Source organism: Phyllobates terribilis, unplaced genomic scaffold, assembly GCF_046119375.1.
Source record: "Phyllobates terribilis strain yellow unplaced genomic scaffold, ASM4611937v1 Scaffold_3__8_contigs__length_932513732, whole genome shotgun sequence".
NCBI classification, from domain to species: domain Eukaryota; kingdom Metazoa; phylum Chordata; class Amphibia; order Anura; family Dendrobatidae; genus Phyllobates; species Phyllobates terribilis.
Window position 1 is genome coordinate 669,745,961 of NW_027362763.1, and position 27,799 is coordinate 669,773,759.

General features: G+C 44.1%; 1 protein-coding gene across 3 annotated transcripts; it reads left to right on the forward strand.

Moving 5' to 3' along the window:
- The first annotated feature begins 1,423 nt into the window (after positions 1-1,423).
- On the forward strand, positions 1,424-27,590 carry LOC141257315 (gastrula zinc finger protein XlCGF66.1-like). Of its 3 annotated transcripts, none has more exons than XM_073671747.1 (7): positions 1,424-1,559; positions 15,599-15,706; positions 15,818-15,985; positions 16,069-16,192; positions 16,313-16,410; positions 26,048-26,105; positions 26,487-27,590. In XM_073671747.1, exons 1-7 carry the CDS (start codon positions 1,494-1,496, stop codon positions 27,266-27,268), a joined length of 1,404 nt encoding a protein of 467 aa, XP_073527848.1. In that variant the 5' UTR covers positions 1,424-1,493; the 3' UTR covers positions 27,269-27,590. The 3 variants fall into 3 exon arrangements, with proteins under 3 accessions (XP_073527848.1, XP_073527850.1, XP_073527849.1); XM_073671749.1 differs by having other exon boundaries at positions 1,425-1,555; positions 15,568-15,706; XM_073671748.1 differs by having other exon boundaries at positions 1,426-1,559; positions 15,568-15,706; positions 26,487-27,589.
- The last annotated feature ends 209 nt before the right edge of the window (positions 27,591-27,799 follow it).

Genomic DNA, 27,799 nt, shown 5'->3' on the forward strand with positions numbered 1-27,799 from the left:
GAATGGAGTTGCTGTACAGAGGACGTCCATATACACAGCACAGTGCACAGGAATCATGGACCTCAGCGCAGCAACTTCGATCTAGTCACCTCTGTACTTAGACATCTACAACCTCTGGCAAAAATTATGGAATCACCGGGCCCGGAGGATGTTCATTCAGTTGTTTAATATTGGAGTGTTCTTTTGTGTGTTTGTTTTTCATGATTCCATAATTTTTTCCTCAGAATTGAGTGATTCCATAATGTTTTTCCCTCTGCTTGGTCTGAAAAAAATTACCCTTACTGAGTACCACATTTTTTTTCTTGATTTCTTTTAGTGTTTCTTAAAGCCCTAAAGTTGCCATTTGAAATGACTTTAGTTTTGTGCCATGTCTGTGATCTGCTTTTTTTCAACAACATTAAACAACTGCATGAACATCCTCCGAGCCCGGTGATTCCATAATTTTTGCCAGGGGCTGTAGAATGGAGTTTCTGTAAAGAGGACGTCCTTATACACAGTACATTGTGCCCACAAATCATGGACCTCAGTGCAGCAGTTCAATCTTGTCATCTCTGTACTGAGACATGTAGATTGGAGTAACTGCAGGGTGTTTTATTATTTCTTGGCAGACATTATACAAGATTACAGCCACAATTCGTGAAGAAACAAATTTTGCATGCCAGTATTAATAAAAGGTGAGAGGTAGAAAGCCACTTTTTTTTTTGTTAAATTAAAAAATTTGTTTTTTTTTTTTTTTTTATATTATCACTTTTCATAGTTTAAAAACTTACACAAAGCTCTGATTGTTCATTTTTGACAAAATTGTACTTTTCTTGTCGGTCCACCAGTCCTGGTCAGCACCAGCATTCTGAAGAGCGGGTGGACATTATCATAATTTACATCACAAAAGGGGCAAAAATGATCACATAAATGTTGTCTAGCTCCGTCCACTGTTCAGAAATGTCGCTGCTGTGGCTGGGACTGGTGGAAATACAGTAAAAGTCAAATTCGGGCAAAACTGAACGATCAGCGCTGTGTGTGATTATTTATATTACAAAGAGCGATAATAAAATGCAAGTTTGATTAATCATGAAAAAAAATAAAATTTTGCCCTTTGGAAATACGTAATAAATATAACAGTTTCAGCAAGTACTTAAAAAATAAAACCATGAAATCATTACAATTCTAAAGCTGATCTATATCTACAATGTGTGCACATTCCAATTCCCCTACATTGCAGGCTGTGAGGGTCCGGGAATCTGCTCCATCCTGGACATTGGAGGGGATTTTTTTTGAGGACCACAAATAATCAACTCCAAACTAGACGCATCCCAGGCGGCACTGACGTCTCTGAACAGGTATCCTAGTTACCGCAGCACTTTTGAAGACTTCATGGTCATGTGATCATGATCAGTCACGTGAGGGGAGGCGTAAAGCAGGGCATTTCCTGTGATGTCATCGAAGGTCCTAAAGTCTCTAACATTTCCTACTCTCCCGTGTAATTACCTGATCACATGACAGTGACGTCACGGCAGGTCCTGTCTCGCCAGGAGGTGACATCCGCAGTGGTCGCTCGGTCGGTGAGCCGCCTCCTTTGTTTCCTCTGTATATTTCTGGGAGTTTCCTTTCCCGGTTTCTTTTAGCGCCGTTATCCTGTAGGTGATATAGAGCGGGTGCTGCCAGCAGGGGGCAGCCTCTGCTCCGCTCCATTGTTGTGTCTTCCTGAATGTTCCGGAGACTCCTGTGAGAGCAGAATGTTCCCCGGATGAAGCTGCTTTTCCAAGATGTGTCACCGGCATTACAGAGTGTATACAATAATATCCCCGGGGGCGATGTATGGATTAATATATTTGGGGTGCAAAATTATATTTGGTGGGGGAGAGGGAGATTGGGGAACACATTCTGGAGGGGGTGAGGCCCGATGTATAGAATATACACGGGGGAGGGGGACGGCGGATAGAATATACTCGGGGGAGGGGGACGGCGGATAGAATATACTCGGGGGAGGGGGACGGCGGATAGAATATACTCGGGGGAGGGGGACGGACGGCGGATAGAATATACTCGGGGGAGGGGGACGGACGGCGGATAGAATATACTCGGGAGAGGGGGACGGACGGCGGATAGAATATACTCGGGAGAGGGGGACGGACGGCGGATAGAATATACTCGGGGGAGGGGGACGGACGGCGGATAGAATATACTCGGGGGAGGGGGACGGACGGCGGATAGAATATACTCGGGGGAGGGGGACGGACGGCGGATAGAATATACTCGGGGGAGGGGGACGGACGGCGGATAGAATATACTCGGGGGAGGGGGACGGACGGCGGATAGAATATACTCGGGGGAGGGGGACGGACGGCGGATAGAATATACTCGGGGGAGGGGGACGGACGGCGGATAGAATATACTCGGGGGAGGGGGACGGACGGCGGATAGAATATACTCGGGGGAGGGGGACGGACGGCGGATAGAATATACTCGGGGGAGGGGGACGGACGGCGGAAAGAATATACTCGGGGGAGGGGGACGGACGGCGGAAAGAATATACTCGGGGGAGGGGGACGGACGGCGGATAGAATATACTCGGGGGAGGGGGACGGACGGCGGATAGAATATACTCGGGGGAGGGGGACGGACGGCGGATAGAATATACTCGGGGGGATACCATTGGGAGTGGTCTGTGTGCGAGAGGGAGAATCCGTGAGAATAATAACACTTATGTGATTCTTAGGCTATGTGCCCACAATGCAGAAATGCTCAGGATTTTTCCTGAGCGTTTCTGCATCTCCCTGGCAGAAAAAACACATGCGGATTGTACATGCGTTTTTCCTGCCAGGGACATGTGGATGTGAAGCGTTCTTCACATGCATTTCCGAATACGGGTTGACAAGCGATTTTAGCATCACCTGAAAGTACTTAACAACTTGGTCACACTATATAAATCCATGCAAACAGCATGCATTTATATAGTGTGACCCGAGAGAATGTAAAAAAATAAATATATACTTACCCTCTGATGGCCCCCGCAGTCTTGCTTCACCGTCCCGCCTGCCGGCAGCGGTACACTGAAGGACCTGCCGACGTCAGCGTCGCGTGACCCGTCACATGACTATGACGTCAGCGCAGGTCCTTCAGTCCATCGCGATCTGCCGGCAAGCAAGGAGGAGCGCATCGGGGGCCGCCAGAAGGTAAGTATACATTTATTTTTTATTTTATTCTTTTTTTTACAGGTTCTATGGTACCCTGGTCCGGAGGAGAGTCTCCTCTCCTCTAGACCTGGGTACCATCCGCACATTGGAACGCATGGAATGCGCATCTACATATACAGTGATGTGTAATCCATGCGTTCCAATGCAAGTCAATGGCGGCGAAAACGCAGCACTTCCGCAAAATAATTGGTAGTGCTGCGTTTTTTTCCACAATGATAATCCGGAGCGGAATCTCCGCAGCATGTGCACAGCACATGCGGATTATCATTGGGGAACATGGCAGACCTTCTACCATGCGTTTTTTAAGCGTCTCTGCAGATTTTTTGCCGCTGCGGAAACGCTTAAAAAAACGCATCATGGGCACACAGCCTTAAGGTTCTGAATAAGTGTAAAGGAGCGAATGAGCCTGACAGATGCCTGGGGGATTACACACGTCTGCTCTGTAATAGTTTTTATTTCTATAGCACCAGCAGATCCCGCAGCATTTTACAAATTAGGCCATGTGCCCACGTAGCGTTTTTACGGCTGCGAAAACGCTTGTAAAACAGTTTGTCATGCAAAGCCATGTGAATTCGGATGTGCTGTGCACATGATGCGCTAATTTGCGTGCTGAATTCGCATTGCGTTGCAAAACGCAGCATGACCATTTCTACCGCGATTGCGCTGCAAATTCGCGGCCATTGAGGAACATTGAAACGCAGCAAACCCGCAGGTATATGTGGATTTGCTGCTTTTCAATTAAAGTCAATGGCCGCGAATTTGCAGCATAATCGCGGTGCGTGTGGTACCCGGGATGAAGAGGAGACTACAACTCCTCTTCATCCCGGCTACCACGCGGTGAAAAAAAAGAAATAAAAAAGTTAAAAATAAACAAAACCTGTATATTCACCTCTCCGGCGGCCCCCGGTCTGCTCCCGGCCACGTCCTCTCTCCTTGGCGTCCCGCGGTGTACTGTCAGGACCTGCGGTGACGTCATTTAGTCACCTGATGGTCACGCGACCGCTGACGTCGGCGGTCAGGTGATGGTCGCGTGACCATCAGCTGACCAAATGACGTCACCGCAGGTCCTGACAGTACACTGCGGGACGCCGAAGAGAGAGGATCGCAGGATCGCCACGCCACTGGGAGCAGACTGGAGCAGACCGGAGAGGTGAGTATACAGGTTTTTTTTTTATTTTTAACTTTTTAATTCTCTTTTTTTACTATAGATGCTGCATTTAAAGCATCTAAGTTGTTCACACAATGTAAATCTATGCCGGTTGCATGGATTTATATGCCACGTGGCATCAAATCTGCCACGTGGGCACATAGCTTTAAGGCCCCGTCACACTAAGTGAGATCGCTAGCGAGATCGCTGCTGAGTCACAAGTTTTGTGACGCAACAGCGACCTCAGTAGCGATCTCGCTACGTTTGACACTTAGCAGCGACCAGGCCCCTGCTATGAGATCGCTGGTCGTGTCGGAATGGTCTGGACATTTCTTTGATCGTTGAAGCCCCGCTGGGTAGCATGCATCGGTGTGTTTGACACCTTACCAACGACCTTGTTGATGACTCAGACACAGAAACACATAGGTGTGCTTTGTTATACAGATCGTTACGGGTCGCCGCATCGTTGCTGCATTGTTTGGAAGATCTGACTTTGACATCTCACCAGCGCCCACATAGCGACGCAGCAACGATCCCTGACAGGTCGTATCGTTGTCGGGATCGCTGTAGCGTCGCTTAGTGTGACGGGGCCTTTAGAGGGGACGTGTACAGACAATAAAGACATTACAGAGTAACACATAGTTCACCAGATACAGGAGGAGTGAGGGCCCTGCTGCTCGCAAGCTACAATCTATGAGGAAATGGGGGAAGGAGAACACAATAGGTAAATGGTAAAAACTGCTTGTACAGTACAGATACAAAGTGCTATTGTGTACATGGAAGGGAGAACAGGGAAAAGTTAGATTAGTTAGGTGAAGTGATAAGCCAGTCTAAAAAGATGTGCTTTTAGGTCAGGCTTGAAACTGTGGATACTGGGAATTAACCGGATTTTCTGGGGTAGTGCATTCCAGAAAATAAGCACAGCACGAGAGAAGCTCTGGAGAACGAAGTTGGAGGTTTGGATTATGGAGAATGTTAATCTTAGGTCATCATGGAACAAAGAGGAGGAGATGTAGAGCGGTGCAGAACCGTGGAGAGGACGGGTAGGGACGGTGTATATAATGTACTAGATGGGGTTGTGTATATAATATACTAGGGGGGCTGTGTATATAATATACTAGGGGGGCTGTGGAACAAAGAGGTTGGGTATGGTGGTAGACTGAGATGAGGAGGAGATGTAGGGCGGTGCAGAACTGTGGAGAGGATGGGTAGGGAAGGTGTATATAATATTCTGGGGGGGCTGTGGAACAAAGAGGATGGGTAGGGTGATAGATAGAGATGAGGTGATGTAGGGTCTAGCAGAACTGTGGAGACGACAGGTAGAGACGGTTGGTAGAGATAAGGGAGGAGATGTAGGGTGGTGCAGAACTGTAGAGCACTTTGTAGGTGAGAGATGAGTTTATATTGGACTCTGTAATGGATGGGTAACCAGTGCAATGACTGCCACAGGGTAGATACATCAGTGTGACTGCTGGAGAGGAATATGATCCTGGCTGCTGCATTCAGGATGGATTGGAGAGTGGAGAGTTTAGTAAGAGGGAGATCGATCGGTAGAGAGTTACAATAGTCCAGATGAGAATTAATAAGAGCGACAGTAAGGGTCTGCAGAGTCAAAGGTGAAAAACGGTCGGATTCTGGAGATGTTTTTGAGGTGTAGATGACACGAGCGAGAGATCGGATGTGAGGAGAGAAGGAAAGATCTGAGTCAGATATAACCCCAAGACAGCGGCGTGCTGCAGGGGAGTAATGTTGGAGCCACACACGGAGGTGACAATAAGGGACATAGGTAGGTTAGTGGAGGAGGAAACACAAGGAGGTCAGTTTAAGAGAGATTCAGTTTCAGATAGAAGGAGGACTTGATGATACGGACAATCTGCTTGAATTTGCACATTGATATAATTTGTTTTATGGTATTATGAGAGGATATAAATTATGGCAAGCACGTTGTGTGGTGCGGACATTTTTCTGTGTGAAATTAAAGGCTTCAGATCTACTATAGCTATTTACAGCAATTCAAATGTTGATTTCTCATTGATGGAGGAACAGACCGGCCAAGTAAAGGTATTGCTGACCTTCTTGAAAAAGACTTTGCTGACCGATTCTCTTTAAATTCTGCACAAATGCCCGTCGTCTGCACAAGTGTCTTCCCATTGGCTAAGTCTAGGGAGGTTTGTGCTTAGATATAGGTCCAATTTAACTCATTATCCAATTAATCAACTGAGTTAACACTGGATGAGGCAAATAATATGCAAGGAGAAACAAACTTGCAACATAACACCTTTAGTTGAATTAGATAACTTAACATCATTTGGGAACAGACACAAGAACATTTACATATTATAAATTACATTTTGCAAATGGAGAAGAGAGATTCAGGCTTTACAAGGATAAATAGCAGAGAGAATGAATCTATATCAGTATGAAGAGAATATGCCATGTTTAACTGCTGTGCACTTAGATTCATCTGCACCAGTGCTGCGCCGTGCAATGTGCATGATAATATAATCAGCAGCCAGCTACAGTCATGGCCGAAAGTGTCGACACCCTTAAAATAGTTCCAGAAAATGAAGTATTTCTCCCAGACAATTACTGCACTTACACATTTTGTTATCCACATGTTTATTTCCTTTGTGTGTATTGGATCAACACAAAAAAAAAAAAATGAAAAAAGACAAATTGGACAGAATAAGCCCCCAAAATGGACCGGACACAATTGTTGGCACTCTCAACTTAATATTTGGCTGCACGCCCTTTGGAATAAATAACTGCAATCGATCGCTTCCTATAACCGTCAGCTGCTTACACCAACAGCAATTTTTACCCCTTCATGACCTTTGACGTATCCAGGTTTCCTGGTACTTACCGACCTTGGATGTATGGATACGTCATGGCGATCGCGGAGCACAGAGGTTGTGCGCACAATCGCAGTCAGGTGGCACCTGATTCTGACAGCTGACACCCAGCACTCTGTCCCAGGAGCGGTGCTGCACCACCTCTGGCACTTTAATTCCCCTAAATGCTGCGATCAAAATCAATCGCAGCATTTAGAGAGCAGGTAGAGGAAGGAAGCCCCCTTTGCCCTTGGATCAGCACCCCCGCGACGTCATCGTGGGGGCCTGATTGTTGCTATGGTGACCCGATGTCGGGTCACCAGAGCTAGCAAACTTGCTAGATCATGCTCAGTGTATGATCTAACAAGTTTGTCAGTGCAGTGCTGACTGTTCGTACAGCATAGGAATGCGCTTGCATTCTTATGCTTTACAAGCAATTAGCCTGCAAAAACTGAAAGTCCCATAGTGGGACAAAGTAAAAAAAAAAAAAAATTGTAAAAATATTTTTTTTAAAAATAATAAAAAAAAAAATATCCATAATTAAATATTTTTATGGAAAAAATCAAAACAAAAAGTAGACATATTTGGTATCGCTGTGTACGGAACGACTCAACCTATAAAACTGTCCCACTAGTTAACCCCTACAGTGAACACCGTAAAAAAAAAAACTAGGCAAAAAACAGTTTTATCATACCACAGAACAAAAAGTGGAATAAAATGCAATCAAAAAGACGAATGTAAATAAAAATGGTACCGCTGAAAACGTCATCTTGTCCCACAAAAAACAAGCCACCATACAGCTCCATCAGCCGAAAAATTATAAGTTATAGCTCTCAGAATAAAGCGATGCAAAAATAATTCTTTTTTCCATAAAATAGTTTTTATTGTGTAAAAGCAGCAAAACATAAAAAAATATATATGTGGTATCGCTGTAATCATACTGACCTGAAGAATAAAGCTTCCTTATCAATTTTACCACACGTGGAACGACATAAAAAAAAAAAATCCTGAATTGCTGGTTTTTGTTTATTCTGCCTCCTAAAAATTGGAATAGAAAGCGATTAAAAAATGTCATGTCCCCAAAAAATGGTATTACTAAAAAGGTAAAGTCGTCCCACAAAAAACAAGCCCTCACATGACTGTCGGCCCAAAAAAATGGAAAAATTATAGCTCTCAAAATATGGCGATGCAAAAACTAGTTTTTGCAAAAAAAAAAAAAAAGGGTCTTTTAGTGTGTGACAGCTGCCAAACATAAAAACTCGATATCAATCTGGTATCACTGTAATCGCACCGACCCAAAGAATAAAGTCATCTAATTACTTATACCGCACGAGGAACGGCGTAAAAAATAAATAAAACCAATTCTTCACCTGCTGTTGATTTGTTCATTCTGCCTCCCTCCCAAAGATCGCAATAAGGCTTGGCTCACAGGTATCCTTAGCTGAGCGCTTACACCGGGGTTTCCCTGTAAATCTCTGAAATACGTGATTCAGATGGAACCCCCGGCGGAAGATTCCCTCTAATGAGGCAGATGGAGGCACTGTGGACGCCGTCTGACCTGTGATCCGGCGGTGTCTGTCTTTTTAGGCGTGCAAAAAAGTGCCGTCGGCCAGTTTTGTGCGCCTCTTAAAAAAAAAAAAAAAAAAAAAAAAGGACACTGCTGAATAGAGGCCAGACGGAGTCCAGAGTAACTCTTATAGTGAATGAATCTCTCTGGGGTTTTATCTGAATCACGCACGTCACTCAGAGATTTAGTTGGAATCCCCGAAATAAGTGCTCAGAGTGAGTGCAATATAAACGTGATCCAAAATGTTATGTAAAATGTTCCTAATAAAAATTCAAATCAATCCACGCAAAAAAGCAAGTCCCCACTCAGGTCCATCATCTGTTAATGTAAATATAGGGGGCTTCCATGTTACTGGTAGTACAAAGGCTCTGGAAAGGCGAAATAGCTCCTCGCCCTCCAAAAGAAATCCAGCAAATTCTGCTCTTCCGAATGCCACCTCCTAAACCGCAGTTAGCGTCCACATGTTTGGCATTTCTGTAATGATGAGAGGCCGCCTAATTTACAGGTGCATATGTCCAAAAGCACGAGCTCGGCACAACACAGTGTACTGGTCACTACAGCGTACTGGTCACTACAACGGCAGTTTGCAATTTTCACTCAGCAACATCCGCTGTTGCTTGTTTCTGGAAAACACCCATGGAGTCAAAATCGTCACTACACCTGTAAGTGAATTCCCAAAGGGGTATAATTTCCAAAATGGGGTCACTTGAAGGGGAATTCTGCTCTTCTAGCACTTAGGGCCTCTGTATATGAAGTCTGCAAACTATTCTAGAAAAATCTGTCATCAAGGAGGCAAATAGCACTCTGTCCCTCCCGAGTCTCGCCGTGTGGCTAAGCAGTACTGCAGAGCCACATATGGAGTATTTATACATTCAGCGGAAATTGTGGGACAAATTTTGGTGCCATTTTTACCCATTTCCCAGTGTGAAAATGTAAAATCTGTAGCTAAAACAACATTTTGGTGGTAAAAATGTAATTATTTTTTCTTCTCTGCCCAATGGTATAAAATTCTGTGACCCACCTGTGGTCTCAACATGATCACTGCACCCCTAGATGAATTCATTGAGAGGTATAGTTTGTAAAACAGGGTCTTGTATGGGAGGGTGCTGCTGTTCAGGGGCTCTGCCAATGTGACATGGCACTCTTTAACCAGTCCAGTAAAATCTGAACTCCAATATAGCGCTTCTTCCCTTCTGAGCTTTGCACTGTGCCTAAGAAGTTTTTTGACCACATATGGGGTATTGGTGTGCTCAGGAGAAATTACGCAACAAATTTTGGGGTCCATTTTCTCCTGCTATCCTCGTTAAAATGAAAAAAATTGGGGCTAAAACAACATTTTTGTGGAAAAAATATATATTTTATCATTTTCACAGGTTGTAAAATTCTGTGAAGCAATTGTGGGTTCAAGGTGCTCACCACACTTCTAGATAAATTCTTTGAGGGGTCTAATTTCCAAAATGGTGTCACTTGTGGGGGTTTTCCACTGTTTAGGCACATCAGGGGCTCTCCAAATGCGACTTGACACCCGCTGACCATTCCATCAAAGTCTGTGTTCCAAAACGTCACTCCTTCCTTTCTGAGCCCTGCTGTGTGCTCAAACAGTAGTTTTCCCCTACATATGGGGTATCTGCGTGCTCAGGAGAAATTGCACAACAAATTTTGGCTTCCATTTTCTCCTGTTAGCCTTGTTAGCCTTGTGAAAATAAAAAAATTAGGGCTAAAAAAACATTTTTGTGGGAAAATTGTGATTTTTTTTTTTTTTTTTCTTTCACGGTTCAATGAAACTTCGCTGAAGCACCTGGGGGTTCAAGGTGCTCACTACACATCTAGATAATTTCCCTGAGGCATCTAGTTTCCAAAATGGGGTCAATTGGAGGGTTTCCTCTGTTTAGGCACATCAGGGGCTCTGCAAACGTGACATGGCGTCCGCTAATTATTCCAGCAAATTTTGCATTCAAAATGTGAAATAGTGCTCCTTCCCTTCCAAGCCCTGTTGTGCGCCCAAACAATGGTTTTCCTCCACATATTGGGTATCGGCTTACTCAGGAGAAATTGCACAACAAATTGTACAGTACAATTTTTCCTATTTCCCTTATGAAAATGCAAAATTTGGGGCTAAAAAACATTGTGGGAAGAAAGGTTTTTTTATTTTCACCGCTCAATGTTACAAACTTCTGTGAAGCACCTGGGCGTTCAAGGTGCTCACCACATCTAGATAAGTTCCCTGAGGGATCTAGTTTCCAGAATCATGTCACTTGTGGGGGATTTCCACTGTTTAGGCACATCAGGGGCTCCTCAAATGCGACATGGCGTCCTCTAATTATTCCAGCAAATTTTACATTCAAAATGTAAACAGTTGTTTTTCCCCCACATATGGGGTATCTGCGTGCTCACGAGAAATTGCACAACAAATTTTGGGGCCCAATTACTCCTGTTACCCTTGTGAAAGTAAAAAAAAAATGGGATTAAAATAACATTTTTGTGAAAAATAGTTAAATGTTTATCTTTTCTTTCCACATTCCATTAATTCCTGTGAAGCACCTAAAGTGTTAATAAACTTGTTGAATGTGTATTTTCTGTCATATAGGCCCCCCAAAGTTGCTTCAAATGTGATGTGGTCCCGAAAAAAAATGGTTATGTAAATTTTGTTGGAAAAATGAGAAATCACTCGTCAACTTTTAACCCATTGTAAGATTGCCGCCGGACAGGTCCTTGAGGGAGAGATGTGTGTCACCGAGGTTGGTAGCTTCAGTGATGTAAACCCGGGAAGTATGCTCCAGCACTTATAGTGCTGAGAGGGTTAATAGGGCATTTCAAGGCCGTTTTTTACGAGCAGTCATAAGAGTTGGGAGGGATTGGCTGCTCACATATCCCTACCCCAGGGCCTGTAAATAAAATGGAGACCGATTGTCTCATTCAGTGTCTGTGGCTGGAGGTGTGGAGACCTCCAGCGTGTCTGTGCTACAGGACACTGACTGTGAGCGGACGAACCCGGAGTACTATATGGACTGTTTATTTTTTGCTTTGTTACTTTGTGCCGGACAAGGCTGTGTTTTGTTTGCTTTGAAAATGCGGTTTATGAAGGCTGAATAAACCTGCCTTGGACATTTTAAAGAGACCGTATCCTGTGAGTACAAAACCCTACAATTGGCGCTAGAAGTGCTGGCAAGATTCCAGGAACACGTATACCTGTCACAGAAATCGGTGGATGTCATGGGTAAAGGCCGCCAGCCAGCCAGAGATGTCCGGCAGCATGGAGGAGCTCCTCAAACACTTGCTCCAAAGCCAACAACAGCAGCACCAGCAGCACTTGCAGAGCCTGCAACAGCAGCATCGGGAGTTGCTACAGCAGCGAGAGCAGCAGCAGCAGAGCCAGCAGCACTGGGAGCAGCAGCAAATGCAGCAGGAGAAAAATAAACTCCTGATAAAGCAGATCCAACAGCAGCAGCAGCAGTTGGAGCTCTTAGCAGGGGATATCCTCACCAGAGAGACCGCTCCTCCCCCAACTCCAGGTGATGTCTCGCACGTCAGGAAGACGGTAAAAAGAATGTTGCAAAAGATGACTCAGGGTGATGACATTGAAATATTCCTTACGGTCTTTGAGAGGGTGGCAGAGCGGGAGAAATTGCCTCCAGAGCAGTGGGTGGAGGTGCTGGCGCCATATTTAACGGGCGAGCCGCAGAAAGCCTATGCAAGATGCAAAAGAGTACTCCAAATTAAAAACGGAGATTTTGGCGCTTGGATATTTTTCTGACTGTCAGGGCGCAACAGGTGCACCACTGGGCCTATTGCAGTGACAAACCTCCCTGGTCCCAAATGTTCGACCTCCTACACATGGTCCAAAAGTGGTTGCAACCTGAATCTTGCTTCCCAGCACAGATGGTCAAGAAAGTTGCCATGGACAGGTTCACGCTCTCCCTTCCGAGGTCGGTGCAATCCTGGGTTGCCCAGGGAGATCCCCGTAATGCCGATGACCTGGACGGGTTGGTGGAAAGGTACCAGGCGGTAGAGAGTTTCTTGGGGATGCAAGGGATTGTAGCATCTCCATACTGGAGTTCCCAAAAGGGCCGGAGACCCAAAAGAGGGGCACTAAAGCCACGTCTGGGGGCGTCCTAGAGCCCAGGAGGGGTCTGAGTTACTGCCAAAAGTCTAGCTCAATAACAGTTTGTTGGAGGTGTCACACTCCAGGTCACATAGCCGCCCCATGACCTATGACCCAATGGCCTGCAGCGAGTGTGAGACACTTCTACCTTGGGGATCGGGTACTGGTGCTGGTACCTATGGTGGAGAGCAAATTCCTGGCTAAGTGGCAGGGCCCCTATGAAGTAGTGGGAAAGATTAGCATGTCAACTATAAAGTCCACCAACCAGGGAGAAGGATGCCCTACCTGGTGTACCATGTCAACCTAATAAAGCGTGGCGAGTTAGGGAGCCCTTGGAAGCTCCGTGTTTGATGGCGAAGTCGGAAGCCGACATGGGAGAGATCAAGGTGGCAGAGTCGCTGTCACATGCCCAAAAACAACAATGCCGATAGTTGTTGCTGCGGAACAAGGACCTGTTCTCGGATCTACCGGGGTGTACTCTGATCATAGAACATGAGGTGCTTACGGAGCCTCATGTCCGAGTGAACATGAAGCCATATCGGATTCCTGAAGCCCGCCAAGAGGTAATCTCGGAGGAGGTGAAGCGCATGCTGAGTCTAGGTGTCATTGAAGAGTCCAAGAGTGGCTGGTCCAGTCCTATAGTCTTGGTGCCGAAACCAGATGGAGAATGGCGGTTCTGCAATGACTATAGGAAACTAAATCACATCTCTAAGTTTGACTTTTACCCAATGCCCAGGGTATATGAACTAATAGAAAGGCTAGGGCTGGCCAGGTACATTACCACCCTGGACCTTACAAAAGGGTAATGGCAAATTCCTATGTCCCAGGAGGCCTAGGAGAAGACGGCCTTTGCTCGCCAGATGGGTGTTTCCAATACACCAGAATGCCGTTTGGGTTGCAAGAAACTCCAGCTACCTTCCATAGAGCCATGGACCGGATCCTAGCTCCCCACAAGAAGTATGCAGCGCCCTACCTGGATGATATTGTGATCTACAGCCAGGATTGAGGAAGCCATCTGAGCAAAGCCCTGGCGATATTCGATGCTCTATGTAAGGCCGGGTTTTCCATCAACCCGACGAAATGTGCCATGGGCATGGAGGAAGCCAGATATTTGGGCTATGTCGTAGGCAGAGGCGTGATAAAGCCCCAAATAAATAAAATTGACACTATTCAGGGTTGGCCACAACCTCTCTAAAAAAAACAGGTCAGAGCGTTCGTGGGCTATTACCGCCGGTTCATCCCTAACTTCGCCATGATAGCCACCCCTTTTGCAGACCTCCTAAAAGCGAAAAAATTGGCTATGGCTAAGTGGTCTCCAGAAGCTGAAACTGACTTCCAGGAACTAAAGCAGGCTCTGTGTAAACAGTCAGTGCTGGTGGTGCCAGATTTCTCAAGAGTTTGTGGTCCAGACGGACGCTTTAGATGTTGGACTGTGTGTTGTCCTATCACAAGAGGTGAATGGGGAGGAGCACCCCATAATGTATTTAATCCGGAAACTGACATCCTGTGAGAAAAATTACTCCATCGTGGAGAAGGAATGTTGGACACTCTAAGGTACTACCTTTTAGGCAGGAAGTTCACGCTGGTATCAGACCATGCCCCACTAAAGTGGATGAGCGAGAAGGGGAACAATGCTCGAGTGACCAGGTGGTTCCTAGCCCTTCAGGATTTTAGCTTCCATGTAGAGCAGAGGCCTGGGAAACTGCATGGCAATGCTGACGCATTGTCAAGGGTCCACTGTTTGTTAGTGGAAGGTGCCAAGCCCCCCGGCTTTGGGCAGAGGGGCGGTATGTAAGATGGCCGCCGGACGGGTTCTTGAGGGAAGATATGTGTCACTGAGGTTGGTAGCTTTGGTGATGTAAACCCGGGAAGTATGTTCCAGCACACACAGTGCTGAGAGGGTTAATAGGGCGTATCAGGGCTGTTTTTTACGAGCCATCATAAGAGTTGGGAGGGATTGTCTGCTCACATATCCCCACCCCAGTGCCTGTAAATAAAATGGAGACCGAGTGTCTCATTCAGTGTCTGTGGCTGGAGGTGTGGAGACCTCCAGCGTGTCTGTGCTACAGGACACTGACTGTGAGCGGACGAACCCGCAGTACTATATGAACTGTTTATTTTCTACTTTGTTACTTTGTGCCGGACAAGTCTGTGTTTTGTTTGCTTTGAAAATGCGGTTTATGAAACCTGAATAAACCTGCCTTGGACATTTTAAAGAGACAGTATCCTGTGCCTACTTCTAACGCGGCTGAGTGAGTACAGAACCCTACACCTTGTAACTTCCTAACAAAAAAAAATTATGTTTAAAAAATTGTGCTGATGTAAAGTAGACATGTGGGAATATTTACGAGCTAATTTTGTGTGACATATCTCTGATTTAAGGGCATACAAACTAAAAGTTTGAAAATTACAAATTTTTTGCCAAATTTCCATTTTTTTTACACAAGTAAGTCATATTGAAGACATTTTACCACTATCATGAAATACAATATGTCTCTAAAAAACAATCTCAGAATCCGTGCGATCCGCTGAAGTGTTCCAGAGTTATTACTTCATATAGTGACAGTGGTCAGAATTGTAAAATTTCGCCTGGTCACCTGCATTGTATATTGTGTGTAGTCCTGTGTAATTCCCAATTCATGAGACCCTTAACTTCATGTAAGATTTTCTTCCAAATGTGATTTTTAGCTCAGTCGTCCTTGTTTCCTCCATTTCTTTATGTATAGAAATCTCACTGGTAAAGTTTTACTTTGAAAGATGATACATTCTATTAATGACCCCCCGAGGATGGAGCAGGACAGAGACCACATGGCGGCTCGGATATTAGACCTCACCCTGGAGATAATCTACTGGATCACTGGAGAGGTGAGAGCTTCACATCACATCACTCTGATCTCTAGTAATAAAGCTGGAAATGACGGGAAAGGTGAAGGATTCTCAGCCTCTGTGTAGTGATCGGCGTCTCCCCATACACAGGATCACACAGTAGTGAAGACGTCGTCTGGGGAGTGTGTGACCCCCCGTGTGTCAGGAGGGCGGAGCAGGACCCCCAGTGACATCACCGATCCTCCACCTCATTCACTGATACATGAGCAGAAGATCCTAGAACTGACCACCAGGATCACTGAGCTGCTGAGCGGAGAGGTGAGCGCTGCCGGGAATGCTGGGACATTGTACAATAACGCCGGGGGAGGGGTCTGCTAATGACGGGTCATTGTGTGTGTCAGGTTCCTATAAGGTGTCAGGACGTCACCGTCTATTTCTCCATGGAGGAGTGGGAGTATCTAGAAGGACACAAGGATCTGTACAAGGACGTCATGGTGGAGAATCGCCCGTCCATCACATCTCCGGGTAAGAGGAGACCTTCCTGGGTTGTAGAGGAGAGAACAGGTCTGAGAGTCGTCTAGATTCCCCATCATCTGCTCATCACATATAGACAATGTATTCAGACACTGCGGTTATTTCCTATAGATGGATCCAGTCCAAGAAATCCTCCGGAGAGATGTCCCAGTCCTCTATATTCCCAGGATTGGCCAGAAAGGGAGGAAAATGTCCCCCGGGATCATCAGGTAGATGAGATGAGATTTCTGTAAATCTATAGATTGATGTAATGAGTCTTCTACTAACCTCCATGGCGTATACACTGAACAGTCCTACAAATATATACACTTTTCAACCATAACAATAAAAACTCCTTCCTAATAGTCTGTAAATGCCCATTATGTTCCTGATACATGAAGAGACAGACTCCACAAGACTTAGAGGCCCACGACGTTGGCACTGGTCCACCAGTTGTTTGTGCTAGGTTGTAACCACTCTATACCGGGAACACCCCGCCAGACTTGGTGATTTAGAGATTCTCTTCCTCCGACATCCAGTCTTCACAGTTTGGCCCGGATTGAAACCTTTCAGATCCTTACTATTTTCCATTTTTACTGCGTCCCAGACAAAAAATGTAAGAACTGACTGTTCTCTTACCTCCTGATATACCCCACTGCTACCAGGAGCCCTTGTCACAAGATTATCTATGTTATTCCCGTCATTGATGAGTGGAGGTAATGTTAAGGTTGATCGGTGTATTCCTTTTGGTCTGTCCGTGGTTGGTTGTGGTCCTTACAAATGTTTTCTGCTTTTCCATAACAATGTGTTAAACTTTCAGCTGTCTGTAAATAGAGATTCAGTTTGGATAAATGTAAAGCTCTCAAGTGTAAATGATAGATAACTGTAACAGTCCAAAACGATAGCCGGCACTCACATCTAATTACAATAATTGCTTTATTGATCCAGAAGTATAAAAGGCACAAACAATGGTTGAACACAACAACACAAAAATTAAAAAGGCAGAAAAGAAATATCCACTGCGCTCCCAGGCAACATGTTTCAGACCTACATGGTCCTTTGTCAAGCCTCAAAGGACCATCTAGGTCTGAAACATGTTGCCTGGGAGCGCAGTGGATATTTCTTTTCTGCCTTTTTAATTTTTGCGCTGTTGTGTTCAACCATTGTTTGTGCCTTTTATATTTCTGGATCAATAAAGCAATTTTTTTAAATTAGATGTGAGTGCCGGCTATCATTTTGGACTGTTGCTATTACTGGAGTATTTTGCCGTGCACCCTTCTTTTATCACATAGATAACTGCACTTTAGTGTTATGATTGCATAATGTGACTGTTCCAACTTCAATTATTTGCCACCGTGTTGCGATTGCTTTGGTACTGATGGGTTGCCAAGATCCCCAATGTCTACTAAAGGCTCTTGTCACCACCATTTGTGTGCTCCTATGAATTGGAGATTGTCATTTCTACAATGTATTGTAGTATATAGTAAAAGAGATCAAGGAGGACTAAAAAATAAAGCGAAAACTATTAAAATAAAAATATTCAAAAATCTTAAGATAAAGTTTGAATCACCCTCATTTACTGAATTCTAAAAGAAACATATTTGGTATCGCTTATCGCTGGGTCCTTAAATGATCAGTCTATGAAAGTACACTGCTCAAAAAAATAAAGGGAACACTTAAATAACACATCCTAGATCTGAATGAATGAAATATTCTCATTGAATACTTTGTTCTGTACAAAGTTGAATGTGCTGACAACAAAATCACACAAAAATCATCAATGGAAATCACATTTATTAACCAATGGAGAGCTGGACTTGGAGTCACCCCCAAAATTAAAGTGGAAAAACACACTACAGGCTGATCCAACTTTGATGTAATGTCCCTAAAACAAGTCAAAATGAGGCTCAGTATTGTGTGTGGCCTCCACGTGCCTGTATGACCTCCCTACAATGCCTGGGCATGCTCCTGATGAGGCTGAGTATTGTGTGTGGCCTCCACGTGCCTGTATGACCTCCCTACAACGCCTGGGCATGCTCCTGATGAGGCTGAGTATTGTGTGTGGCCTCCACGTGCCTGTATGACCTCCCTACAACGCCTGGACATGCTCCTGATGAGGCTGAGTATTGTGTGTGGCCTCCACGTGCCTGTATGACCTCCCTACAACGCCTGGCCATGCTCCTGATGAGGCTGAGTATTGTGTGTGGCCTCCACGTGCCTGTATGACCTCCCTACAACTCCTGGGCATGCTCCTGATGAGGCTCAGTATTGTGTGTGGCCTCCACGTGCCTGTATGACCTCCCTACAACGCCTGGGCATGCTCCTGATGAGGTTGCGGATGGTCTCCTGTGGGATCTCCTCCCAGACCTGGACTAAAGCATCCGCCAACTCCTGGACAGTCTGTGGTGCGACGTGACGTTGGTGGATGGAGCGAGACATGATGTCCCAGATGTGCTCAATCGGATTCAGGTTTGGGGAACGGGCGGGCCAGTCCATAGCTTCAATGCCTTCATCTTGCAGGAACTGCTGACACACTCCAGCCACATGAGGTCTGGCATTGTCCTGCATTAGGAGGAGCCCAGGGCCAACCGCACCAGCATATGGTCTCACAAGGGGTCTGATGATCTCATCTCGGTACCTAATGGCAGTCAGGCTACATCTGGCGAGCATATGGAAGGCTGTGCGGCCCGCCAAAGAAATGCCACCCCACACCATTACTGACCCACTGCCAAATCAGTCATACCACCCTCATGGAGTCGGTTTCTAACTTTTTGTGCAGACACATGCACATTTGTGGCCTGCTGGAGGTCATTTTGCAGGGCTCTGGCAGTGCTCCTCCTGTTCCTCCTTGCACAAAGGCGGAGGTAGCGGTCCTGCTGCTGGGTTGTTGCCCTCCTACGGCCCCCTCCACGTCTCCTGGAGTACTGGCCTGTCTCCTGGTAGCGCCTCCAGCCTCTGGACACTACGCTGACAGACACAGCAAATCTTGCCACTGCTCGCATTGATGTGCCATCCTGGATGAGCTGCACTACCTGAGCAACTTCTGTGGGTTGTAGAGTCCGTCTGCTGCTACCACGAGTGTGAAAGCACAACCAACATTCAAAAGTGACCAAAACATCAGCCAGAAAGCATTGGTCCTGAGATGTGGTCTGTGGTCCCCACCTGCAGAACCACTCCTTTATTGAGGGGGTCTTGATAATTGCCAATAATTTCCATCTATTGTCTATTCCATTTGCACAACAGCATGTGAAATTGATTGTCAATCAGTGTTGCTTCCTAAGTGGACAGTTTGATTTACTTGGAGTTATATTCTGTTGTTTAAGCGTTCCCTTTATTTTTTTGAGCAGTGTATATGACTAACTAACCCATATAGTAAACGCCATAAAGAGAAACAATTTCAGACTCCATAATTGCCATTTTTCGGTCACTGCACCTCCCACATAAAATGTAATAAAAAGCAATTAAAATATTGTACCCCAAAATGGTGCTCATAAGAAAGTCATCCATACAGGTCCATAGATTGAAAAATAAAAAAAAGTGACTGGTCTGAGAGACTGGCAATGCAAATAAAATCTTTTTTTATTTCTAATGTTCTGAATTTTTTGTAACTGCTAAAATGTATATAAAAAAATGATACAAGATGGGCATCTGCCTAATCCTACAGACCTGAACATTCAGGTTCCAAACAGGGCTGTGGAGTCGGAGTCGTGGAGTCGGTGCTAATTTTGGTGGAGTCTTAGTCGATATAGAATGGACCAACTCCGACTCCTAAAATATATAATAAATTGGGTACAGTAGTTCAATGCAGAATGTGCTGAATATTTTTTCATAGGAATTTGGGAAAGTTATGAAACGTCCTATAAATAGCTGTTCTATTCCTGATCTAAGGCTACATTCACACACAGCGTTTTTGCTGCGTTTTTTGAGGATACGTTTTTCAGCTGCAAAAGCAGATCAGCTTTTTAAACAACCGCATCACCTGAAAGGTTTTTGAGCTCATAGATAATGTTTTCAGTAGCAAAAGTAGATTAGAAAAACGCCGCACAAACTGACATGCTCATTCTTTGTGAGGATCCATTTTTGAGCCCAAAAACGGATCCTCACAAAACGATGTGTCTGAATGTCATATCTTGAAACCCATTGACTTTGCTGGGATACCCAGAGACACTGCATTTTACTGCAAAAAACGGATCCGCAAAAACGCTGTGTGTGAATCATGGCCGTAGCCAGCGAGGGGCAGGGGGGGAAGCTGCCCCCCCCTAGAAGCAGGGGCACGCACCTATCAAAACTCACTTGTATGCTGCAGTGCTCCCGTCCTGCACTAGCTCCAGACTGCAGGGGGCAATCTCCCCTCCTCTGTCCTGTCTTCTGCCGTCTTCACCAGAGAGAGGAGGGGGAGGGATGCCTGCCCTGCACAGGATCCGATTCCTGGGCCCCGAGCTGGAGAAAGTGAAAGTACTACTGCTCATCTCTGTCACAGGAAGGTAACTAATGCTAATATTGTAGGTGATTATTATGTGCTCTCCGTACAATGTGTGAACTATATGTGCAATGTACTATTTGCTGTCTGTAGCTGTCATCTGTCCATCACACTCTATCCCTCCATGTATTCATCTATATATCCATCCCTCTATCTATCCATCTATTCTTTCATTTATCCCTCTATCTATCCATCCATCCCACTATCCATCTATCCATCCTTATAATAATAATTTTTATTTATATAGCGCCAACATATTCCGCAGCACTTTACAATTAAGCGGGGACATGTACAAACAATAAATTCAATACAAGGTGAGACCGTTTAAACAGTTACATCAGGAGTGAGGTCCCTGCTCGCAAGCTTACATTCTACAAGGAAATGGGGGGACACAATAGGTGGAAAGTGCTTGTTATTTCATGTTGGCAATTATAATAAGTCGGGATTGTCATATAAAGCTGTATGATCCGGTCATCAGCCTGTATGTTCAAGTGCAATACTCAATTACCGAGTGCCGTTATTGTGTGCATGGAGGGTGTAGAGACAGATGAACAGTAGGGAGCAGATTCTGAATAGTATTTAGGAGGGAACAGGGGAAAGTTAGTTTACTGAGTAGATGAGGGGTGGTAGGCTTGTTTAAAGAGATGGGCTTTTAAAGTGCGCTTGAAGACATCGGGGCTAGGCATCAATCTGATCGTCTGGGGTAGAGCATTCCAGAGAACTGGCGCAGCACGAGAGAAGTCTTGGAGACGGAGGTGCGAGGTTCGGATTATGGGGGATGTTAGTCTTAGGTCATTTGTGGAATGAAGGGCACGTGTAGGACGATAGACTGAGATGAGAGAGGAGATATAAGGTGGTGCAGAACTGTGGAGAGCTTTGTGGGTGAGAGCAATGAGTTTATATTGGACCCTGTAGTGAATGGGTAACCAGTGTAATGACTGGCACAAGGTGGAGGCATCGGTGAAGCAGCTGGACAGAAATATGACCCTGGCTGCCGCATTCAGGACAGATTGAAGAGGGGAGATTTTGGTAAGAAGGAGACCGATCAGAAGAGAGTTGCAGTAGTCCAGACAAGAGTGAATAAGAGCGACAGTTAGAGTTTTAGCAGTTTCAAAAGTGAGAAAAGATCGCATTGTGGAGATGTTTTTAAGATGCAAGTGACAAGAGCGAGTGAGTGATCGGATATAGGGAGTATATCCGATCCATCCCTCCAGCTATCCATATGGCTATCTATCATCTATCTCTCCATATATTTATCCACCCATCCATCCATCCCTGTATCTATCTCTCCATCTATCCATCCCTCTATTAATCTATCTATTCCTCTATCTATCCCACTATCTATCTATCCATCCCTCCATCTATCTATGACTTTATCTATCTTATCTTTCTATCCATCCATTCATCTATCCCTCCATCTATCCATGGAAGAACTTGCTATTTTGCCTGTCCCAAAGAGGAGGTTTAATCGCAGATGGCATTTCTGCTTCAATGAAACGGAGAGAGACAGCTATTGGAAAATAAAAATTTTCTGGCAGCTGTTTATGTGGACCTAAGTCTTCGTATACTGCTTGATGATCAACAGCTTACTAAAGGAAAATAAGCTCTGACTGAGGTAGCAGTTAGGATGAGTGGCCTACAGGAGGACTGCCAGGCGCAAGAGAACTTGGGTCCTGACAGTGCCACTGCTGCCATATCTTCATCCTCATCAGATGAGGAGTTTGACTTTGACAAGTATTTGGATGACATGGAGCAGGTAAACCGTTGCCGCAAGGAAAAAGATTTCACTCCGTCTCCTATAGCAAGCTGATTGACCATATTTTAGCAAAATGTTTCACTTGCTCTCAAAGAAATAGAAAAATTCAACTGTTCATCAAAACTAACTGTGCATGAGGCAATTCCTTTATACCCGGAAATTGTTAGAGATGTCGCCCATGTGGTTACGGCTTTGCCTCCAGCCTAAGTTAGTGTAGAGAGGTTGTTCTCAGATCTGAGGTCCTCTATGAAGGAGGATCTGATGGAGGCAATTCTATTTCTTAGAACAAATTCATAGACTGCACAAATGCTATTTAGTATGTTTTTGTTGAAAACTGTTTTTTGCCACTTACATTGTTTATTACATAGTGTTATATATATATATATATATATATATATATATATATATATATATATATATATATATATATATATATATATATATATATATATATATATATATATATATATATATATACACAGTACAGACCAAAAGTTCACAGAGCTTCAACAGGTAGTCACCGGAAATGGTTTTCACTTCACAGGTGTGCCCTGTCAGGTTTAATAAGTGGGATTTCTTGCCTTATAAATGGGGTTGGGACCATCAGTTGTGTTGTGCAGAAGTCCGGTGGATACACAGCTGATAGTCTTACTGAATAGACTGTTAGAATTTGTATTATGGCAAGAAAAAAGCAGTTAAGTAAAGAAAACCGAGTGGCCATCATTACTTTAAGAAATGAAGGTCAGTCAGTGCGAAAAATTGGGAAAACTTTGAAAGTGTCCCCAAGTGCAGTTGCAAAAACCATCAAGTGCTACAAAGAAACTGGCTCACATGAGGACCGCCCCAGGAAAGGAAGACCAAGAGTCACCTCTGCTTCTGAGGATAAGTTTATCCGAGTCACCAGCCTCAGAAATCGCAGGTTAACAGCAGCTCAGATTAGAGACCAGGTCAATGCCACACAGAGTTCTAGCAGCAGACACATCTCTACAACAACTGTTAAGAGGAGACTTTGTGCAGCAGGCCTTCATGGTAAAATAGCTGCTAGGAAACCACTGCTAAGGACAGGCAACAAGCAGAAGAGACTTGTTTGGGCTAAAGAACACAAGGAATGGACATTAGACCAGTGGAAATCTGTGCTTTGGTCTGATGAGTACAAATTTGAGATCTTTGGTTCCAACCACCGTGTCTTTGTGCGACGCAGAAAAGGTGAACGGATGGACTCTACATGCCTGGTTCCCACCGTGAAGCATGGAGGAGGTGTGATGGTGTGGGGGTGCTTTGCTGGTGACACTGTTGGGGATTTATTCAAAATTGAAGGCATACTGAACCAGCATGGCTACCACAGCATCTTGCAGCGGCATGCTATTCCATCCGGTTTGCGTTTAGCTGGACCATCATTTATTTTTCAACAGGACAATGACCCCAAACACCTCCAGGATGTGTAAGGGCTATTTGACCAAGAAGGAGAGTGATGGGGTGCTACGCCAGATGACCTGGCCTCCACAGTCACCAGACCTGAACCCAATCGAGATGGTTTGGGGTGAGCTGGACCGCAGAGTGAAGGCAAAAGGGCCAACAAGTGCTAAGCATCTCTGGGAACTCCTTCAAGATTGTTGGAAGACCATTTCCGGTGACTACCTCTTGAAGCTCATCAAGAGAATGCCAAGAGTGTGCAAAGCAGTCATCAAAGCAAAAGGTGGCTTCTTTGAAGAACCTAGAATATAAGACATATTTTCAGTTGTTTCACACTTTTTTGTTAAGTATATAATTCCACATGTGTTAATTCATAGTTTTGATGCCTTCAGTGTGAATGTACAATTTTCATAGTCATGAAAATACAGAAAAATCTTTTAATTAGAAGGTGGGTCCAAACTTTTGGTCTGTGTGTGTGTGTATGTATATATATATATATATATATATATGTGTATATATATATATATGTATGTGTGTATATATATATATATATATATATATATATATATATATATATATATATATATATATATAATGTAATCGATATTACATAGTGTATTACATATTTACAATTTATTACAGTTTTTTGTGTTCTAAATTTGTATTCCAATAAATATATTATGTTCTATCTAAATATCTTGATTATTGTATCATAAAAATGGTTAAATGTCTGATGTTCACATTGTACTACAATAAATTTTTCACTTAAATATAAGCAATATATGTGGGAGTCGGAGTCGGTGTAAGGGAAATTGAGGAGTCGGAGTTGCAGGTTTGGCTTACCGACTCCACAGCCCTGGTTCCAAAGTCATTTTTACTACAAAATAAATTATGCAAATACAAATCTCCAAAAAAACAATGAAGGAATTGCATTTTTTTAACAAGTTCACCCCACTTGTATATTTATTTTCCCTTTTTTCAGTACATTATTTGGTAGATTTAATGGTGTCATTCGTGTTTTTTTTAGCAATTTTTGAACTTCATCTAGATCATACAGGTCAGACTCTGGCCCATGCGTCAAATCTGGCCCGCAGGATGCTTTTATTTGGCCCACAACACTAGAACCACCACCCCTATGTGGGGCCATTATACTGTATGATGGACTATGTGGGGCCATTATTCTGTATGGAGGATTATGTGAGGCCCATTATTCTGTATGGAGGATTATGTGAGGCCCATTTTTCTGTATGGAGGACTATGTGGGGCCCATTATACTGTATGGAGGACTATGCAGGGCCCATTATACTGTATGGAGGACTATGCGGGGCCCATTATACTGTATGATGGACTATGTGGGGCCATTATTCTGTATGGAGGATTATGTGGGGCCCGTTATTCTGTATGGAGGACTATGTGAGGCCCATTATTCTGTATGGAGGATTATGTGAGGCCCATTATTCTGAATGGAGGACTATGTGGGGCCCATTATTCTGTATGGAGGACTATGTGAGGCCCATTATACTGTATGGAGGACTATGCGGGGCCCATTATACTGTGTGATGGACTATGTGGGGCCATTATTCTGTATGGAGGATTATGTGGGACCCGTTATTCTGTATGGAGGACTATGTGAGGCCCATTATTCTGTATGGAGGATTATGTGAGGCCCATTATTCTGAATGGAGGACTATGTGGGGCCAATTATTCTGTATGGAGAACTATGTGAGGCCCATTATGTATGGAGCACTATGTGGGGCCATTATACTGTATGGAGGACTATGTGGGGGCCATTATTCTGTATGGAGGACTATGGGGGGCCCATTATACTGTATGGAGGACTATGTGGGGCCCATTATTCTGTATGGAGGACTATGTGGGGCCCGTTATTCTGTATGGAGGATTATGTGAGGCCCATTATTATGTATGGAGCACTATGTGGGGCCATTATACTGTATGGAGGACTATGTGGGGGCCATTATTCTGTATGGAGGACTATGGGGGGCCCATTATACTGTATGGAGGACTATGTGGGGCCCATTATTCTGTATGGAGGACTTTGTGGGGCCTATTATACTGTATGCTGGTTGGCCTGTGACTTTGTCCAAGTTTTTCATTTTGGCCCTCTGTGTGTTTGAGTTTGACATCCCAGGTCTAGATAGAAGATAACCTAGAGTTTCTTTTTATTACTTCTCATGTCTTTAATGTGGGGTTCTTGCAGGAAAGTTCGGGTGGAACGTCGAGTGGATTTGAAGATGTCTCGTCAGTGTCATTGAGTGGTAAGAGTCGCTCGTGAATCTTGTTTCGCGCATGGGAAGTTTCTGAAAAAGGTCTTCTTCGTGATTATTATTCTTACCATTCTCATTCCTCCTTTCTTTCTTTTTCAAGAATAATAGGGTGAAGAAGGACCTTGTAGAGGGGGTGTGGCTTAAAATGGGTGTGGTCTGTAAAATGGGGTGTGTTATATAAATGGGGTGTGGTCTGTATATATGGGTGTGGTCCGCCACCATTTCTGCTCGAGATTGTACTGTGGGACCTCTCCCACATGTTATTTTTCTTTATGTCCTTTGTACTTTGTTTACTGCTTGTTCTTGTCTCAGACTTAGCAAAGTTTCATTAGTTTCTTTAGAACAATATCCAATTTTTGTTTGTTTTTCCAGATGAACACGGGATAAGGGACTTCAATGCACATCACAATGTGTCTCTCTGTTATGACGTAGAGGATAACAATATCATAGAAGCCAAACTAATAACCGATGATGAACCTGCCGTCATTCAGTGCATTAATTTATCCTCTGACATCGCCGATCACTGGATACCTTCACCTGATCAATCACTGATCCAGGACCAAACTGGAAATATATGGAAATATTTAAAAAATAAATCTAAGCGTACTTTGCCTGAGCAAATTGTGACAGACGCACAGCCATTTTTATGTTCCGAATGTGGGAAATGTTTTGCCAAGGAAATTCAACTTAAGAGACATCGAAGAACTCACACAGGTGAGACGCCGTATTCGTGTTCTCAGTGTGGGAAGTATTTTAGTCAGAAATCGCATCTTGTGGACCATCTAAGAATCCACACAGGAGAGAAACCATTTTCATGTTTAGAATGTGGGAAATGTTTTAACCATAAGAAAAATTGGTTAAGTCATCAGAGAACTCACACGGGGGAGAAGCCGCACCCGTGTACTGTGTGTGATAAAAGTTTTAGTCGGAGATCATATCTTATGACTCATCTAAAAATCCACGCAGGGGAGAAGCCGTTCGCTTGTTCCGAATGTGGGAAATGTTTCAGTAATAAATCACATGTTTTGGAACATCTGAGAACTCACACAGGGGAGAAACCCTATACGTGTTCTGAATGTGGCAAATGTTTCGCCCACAAATCCAATTTCGAAAGACATAAGAGAACTCATTTTAATGTTCAAATTGTTTTATAAAATGTTTCAGAGGTGAAGTGGCTGTCTATATATGCCTTCTAATATACAACGTAACCCCTTCAGGTCTCATGTTTTAAAAGAATGGCTAGAGGATGGGGGGGTTAATTTTCCACCTCTATGGTTGAACACGGTGGTCTCCTACTTATTTTGAAACATCTGTCTCTAAATGTTCTCATTTTTAGCTTAGCATGGAATTACATTTACAGAGACAAGCTACCATACCATAGTATAGACAAGGTCCAGGAGCCAGTATGTACTCGTGTGCCTCACTTTGTCAATTTGTTCACTATTAATTCTAAATAAATAAAAAATGTTAACTTTTGGCCTTTAATTTCTGACTCCTAAAATTGGTGTGATTGGTTTGTGAACTCCCTGATATTCAGTTCGCAGAGTAGATACTTTCACATTATTTTTTGAGGCAGGGTGGACAAGTGAGCGGCTGAGTTGGAATTCCTGGACATTTTCAACGTATTGAGATGGGACCGGAAGTAATGACAATGTAAAAAATATGATCGAAAGAATATTGGTTTA

Excerpts from the sequence above, each read along its gene's own strand:
- LOC141257315 (XM_073671747.1), top strand. The coding sequence starts at position 1,494 with ATGACAGTGACGTCACGGCAGGTCCTGTCTCGCCAGGAGGTGACATCC. Across the intron at positions 15,986-16,068 it reads CTGAGCTGCTGAGCGGAGAG|GTTCCTATAAGGTGTCAGGA; the intron begins GTGAGCGCTGCC and ends TGTGTGTGTCAG. Across the intron at positions 16,193-16,312 it reads CCCGTCCATCACATCTCCGG|ATGGATCCAGTCCAAGAAAT; the intron begins GTAAGAGGAGAC and ends TATTTCCTATAG.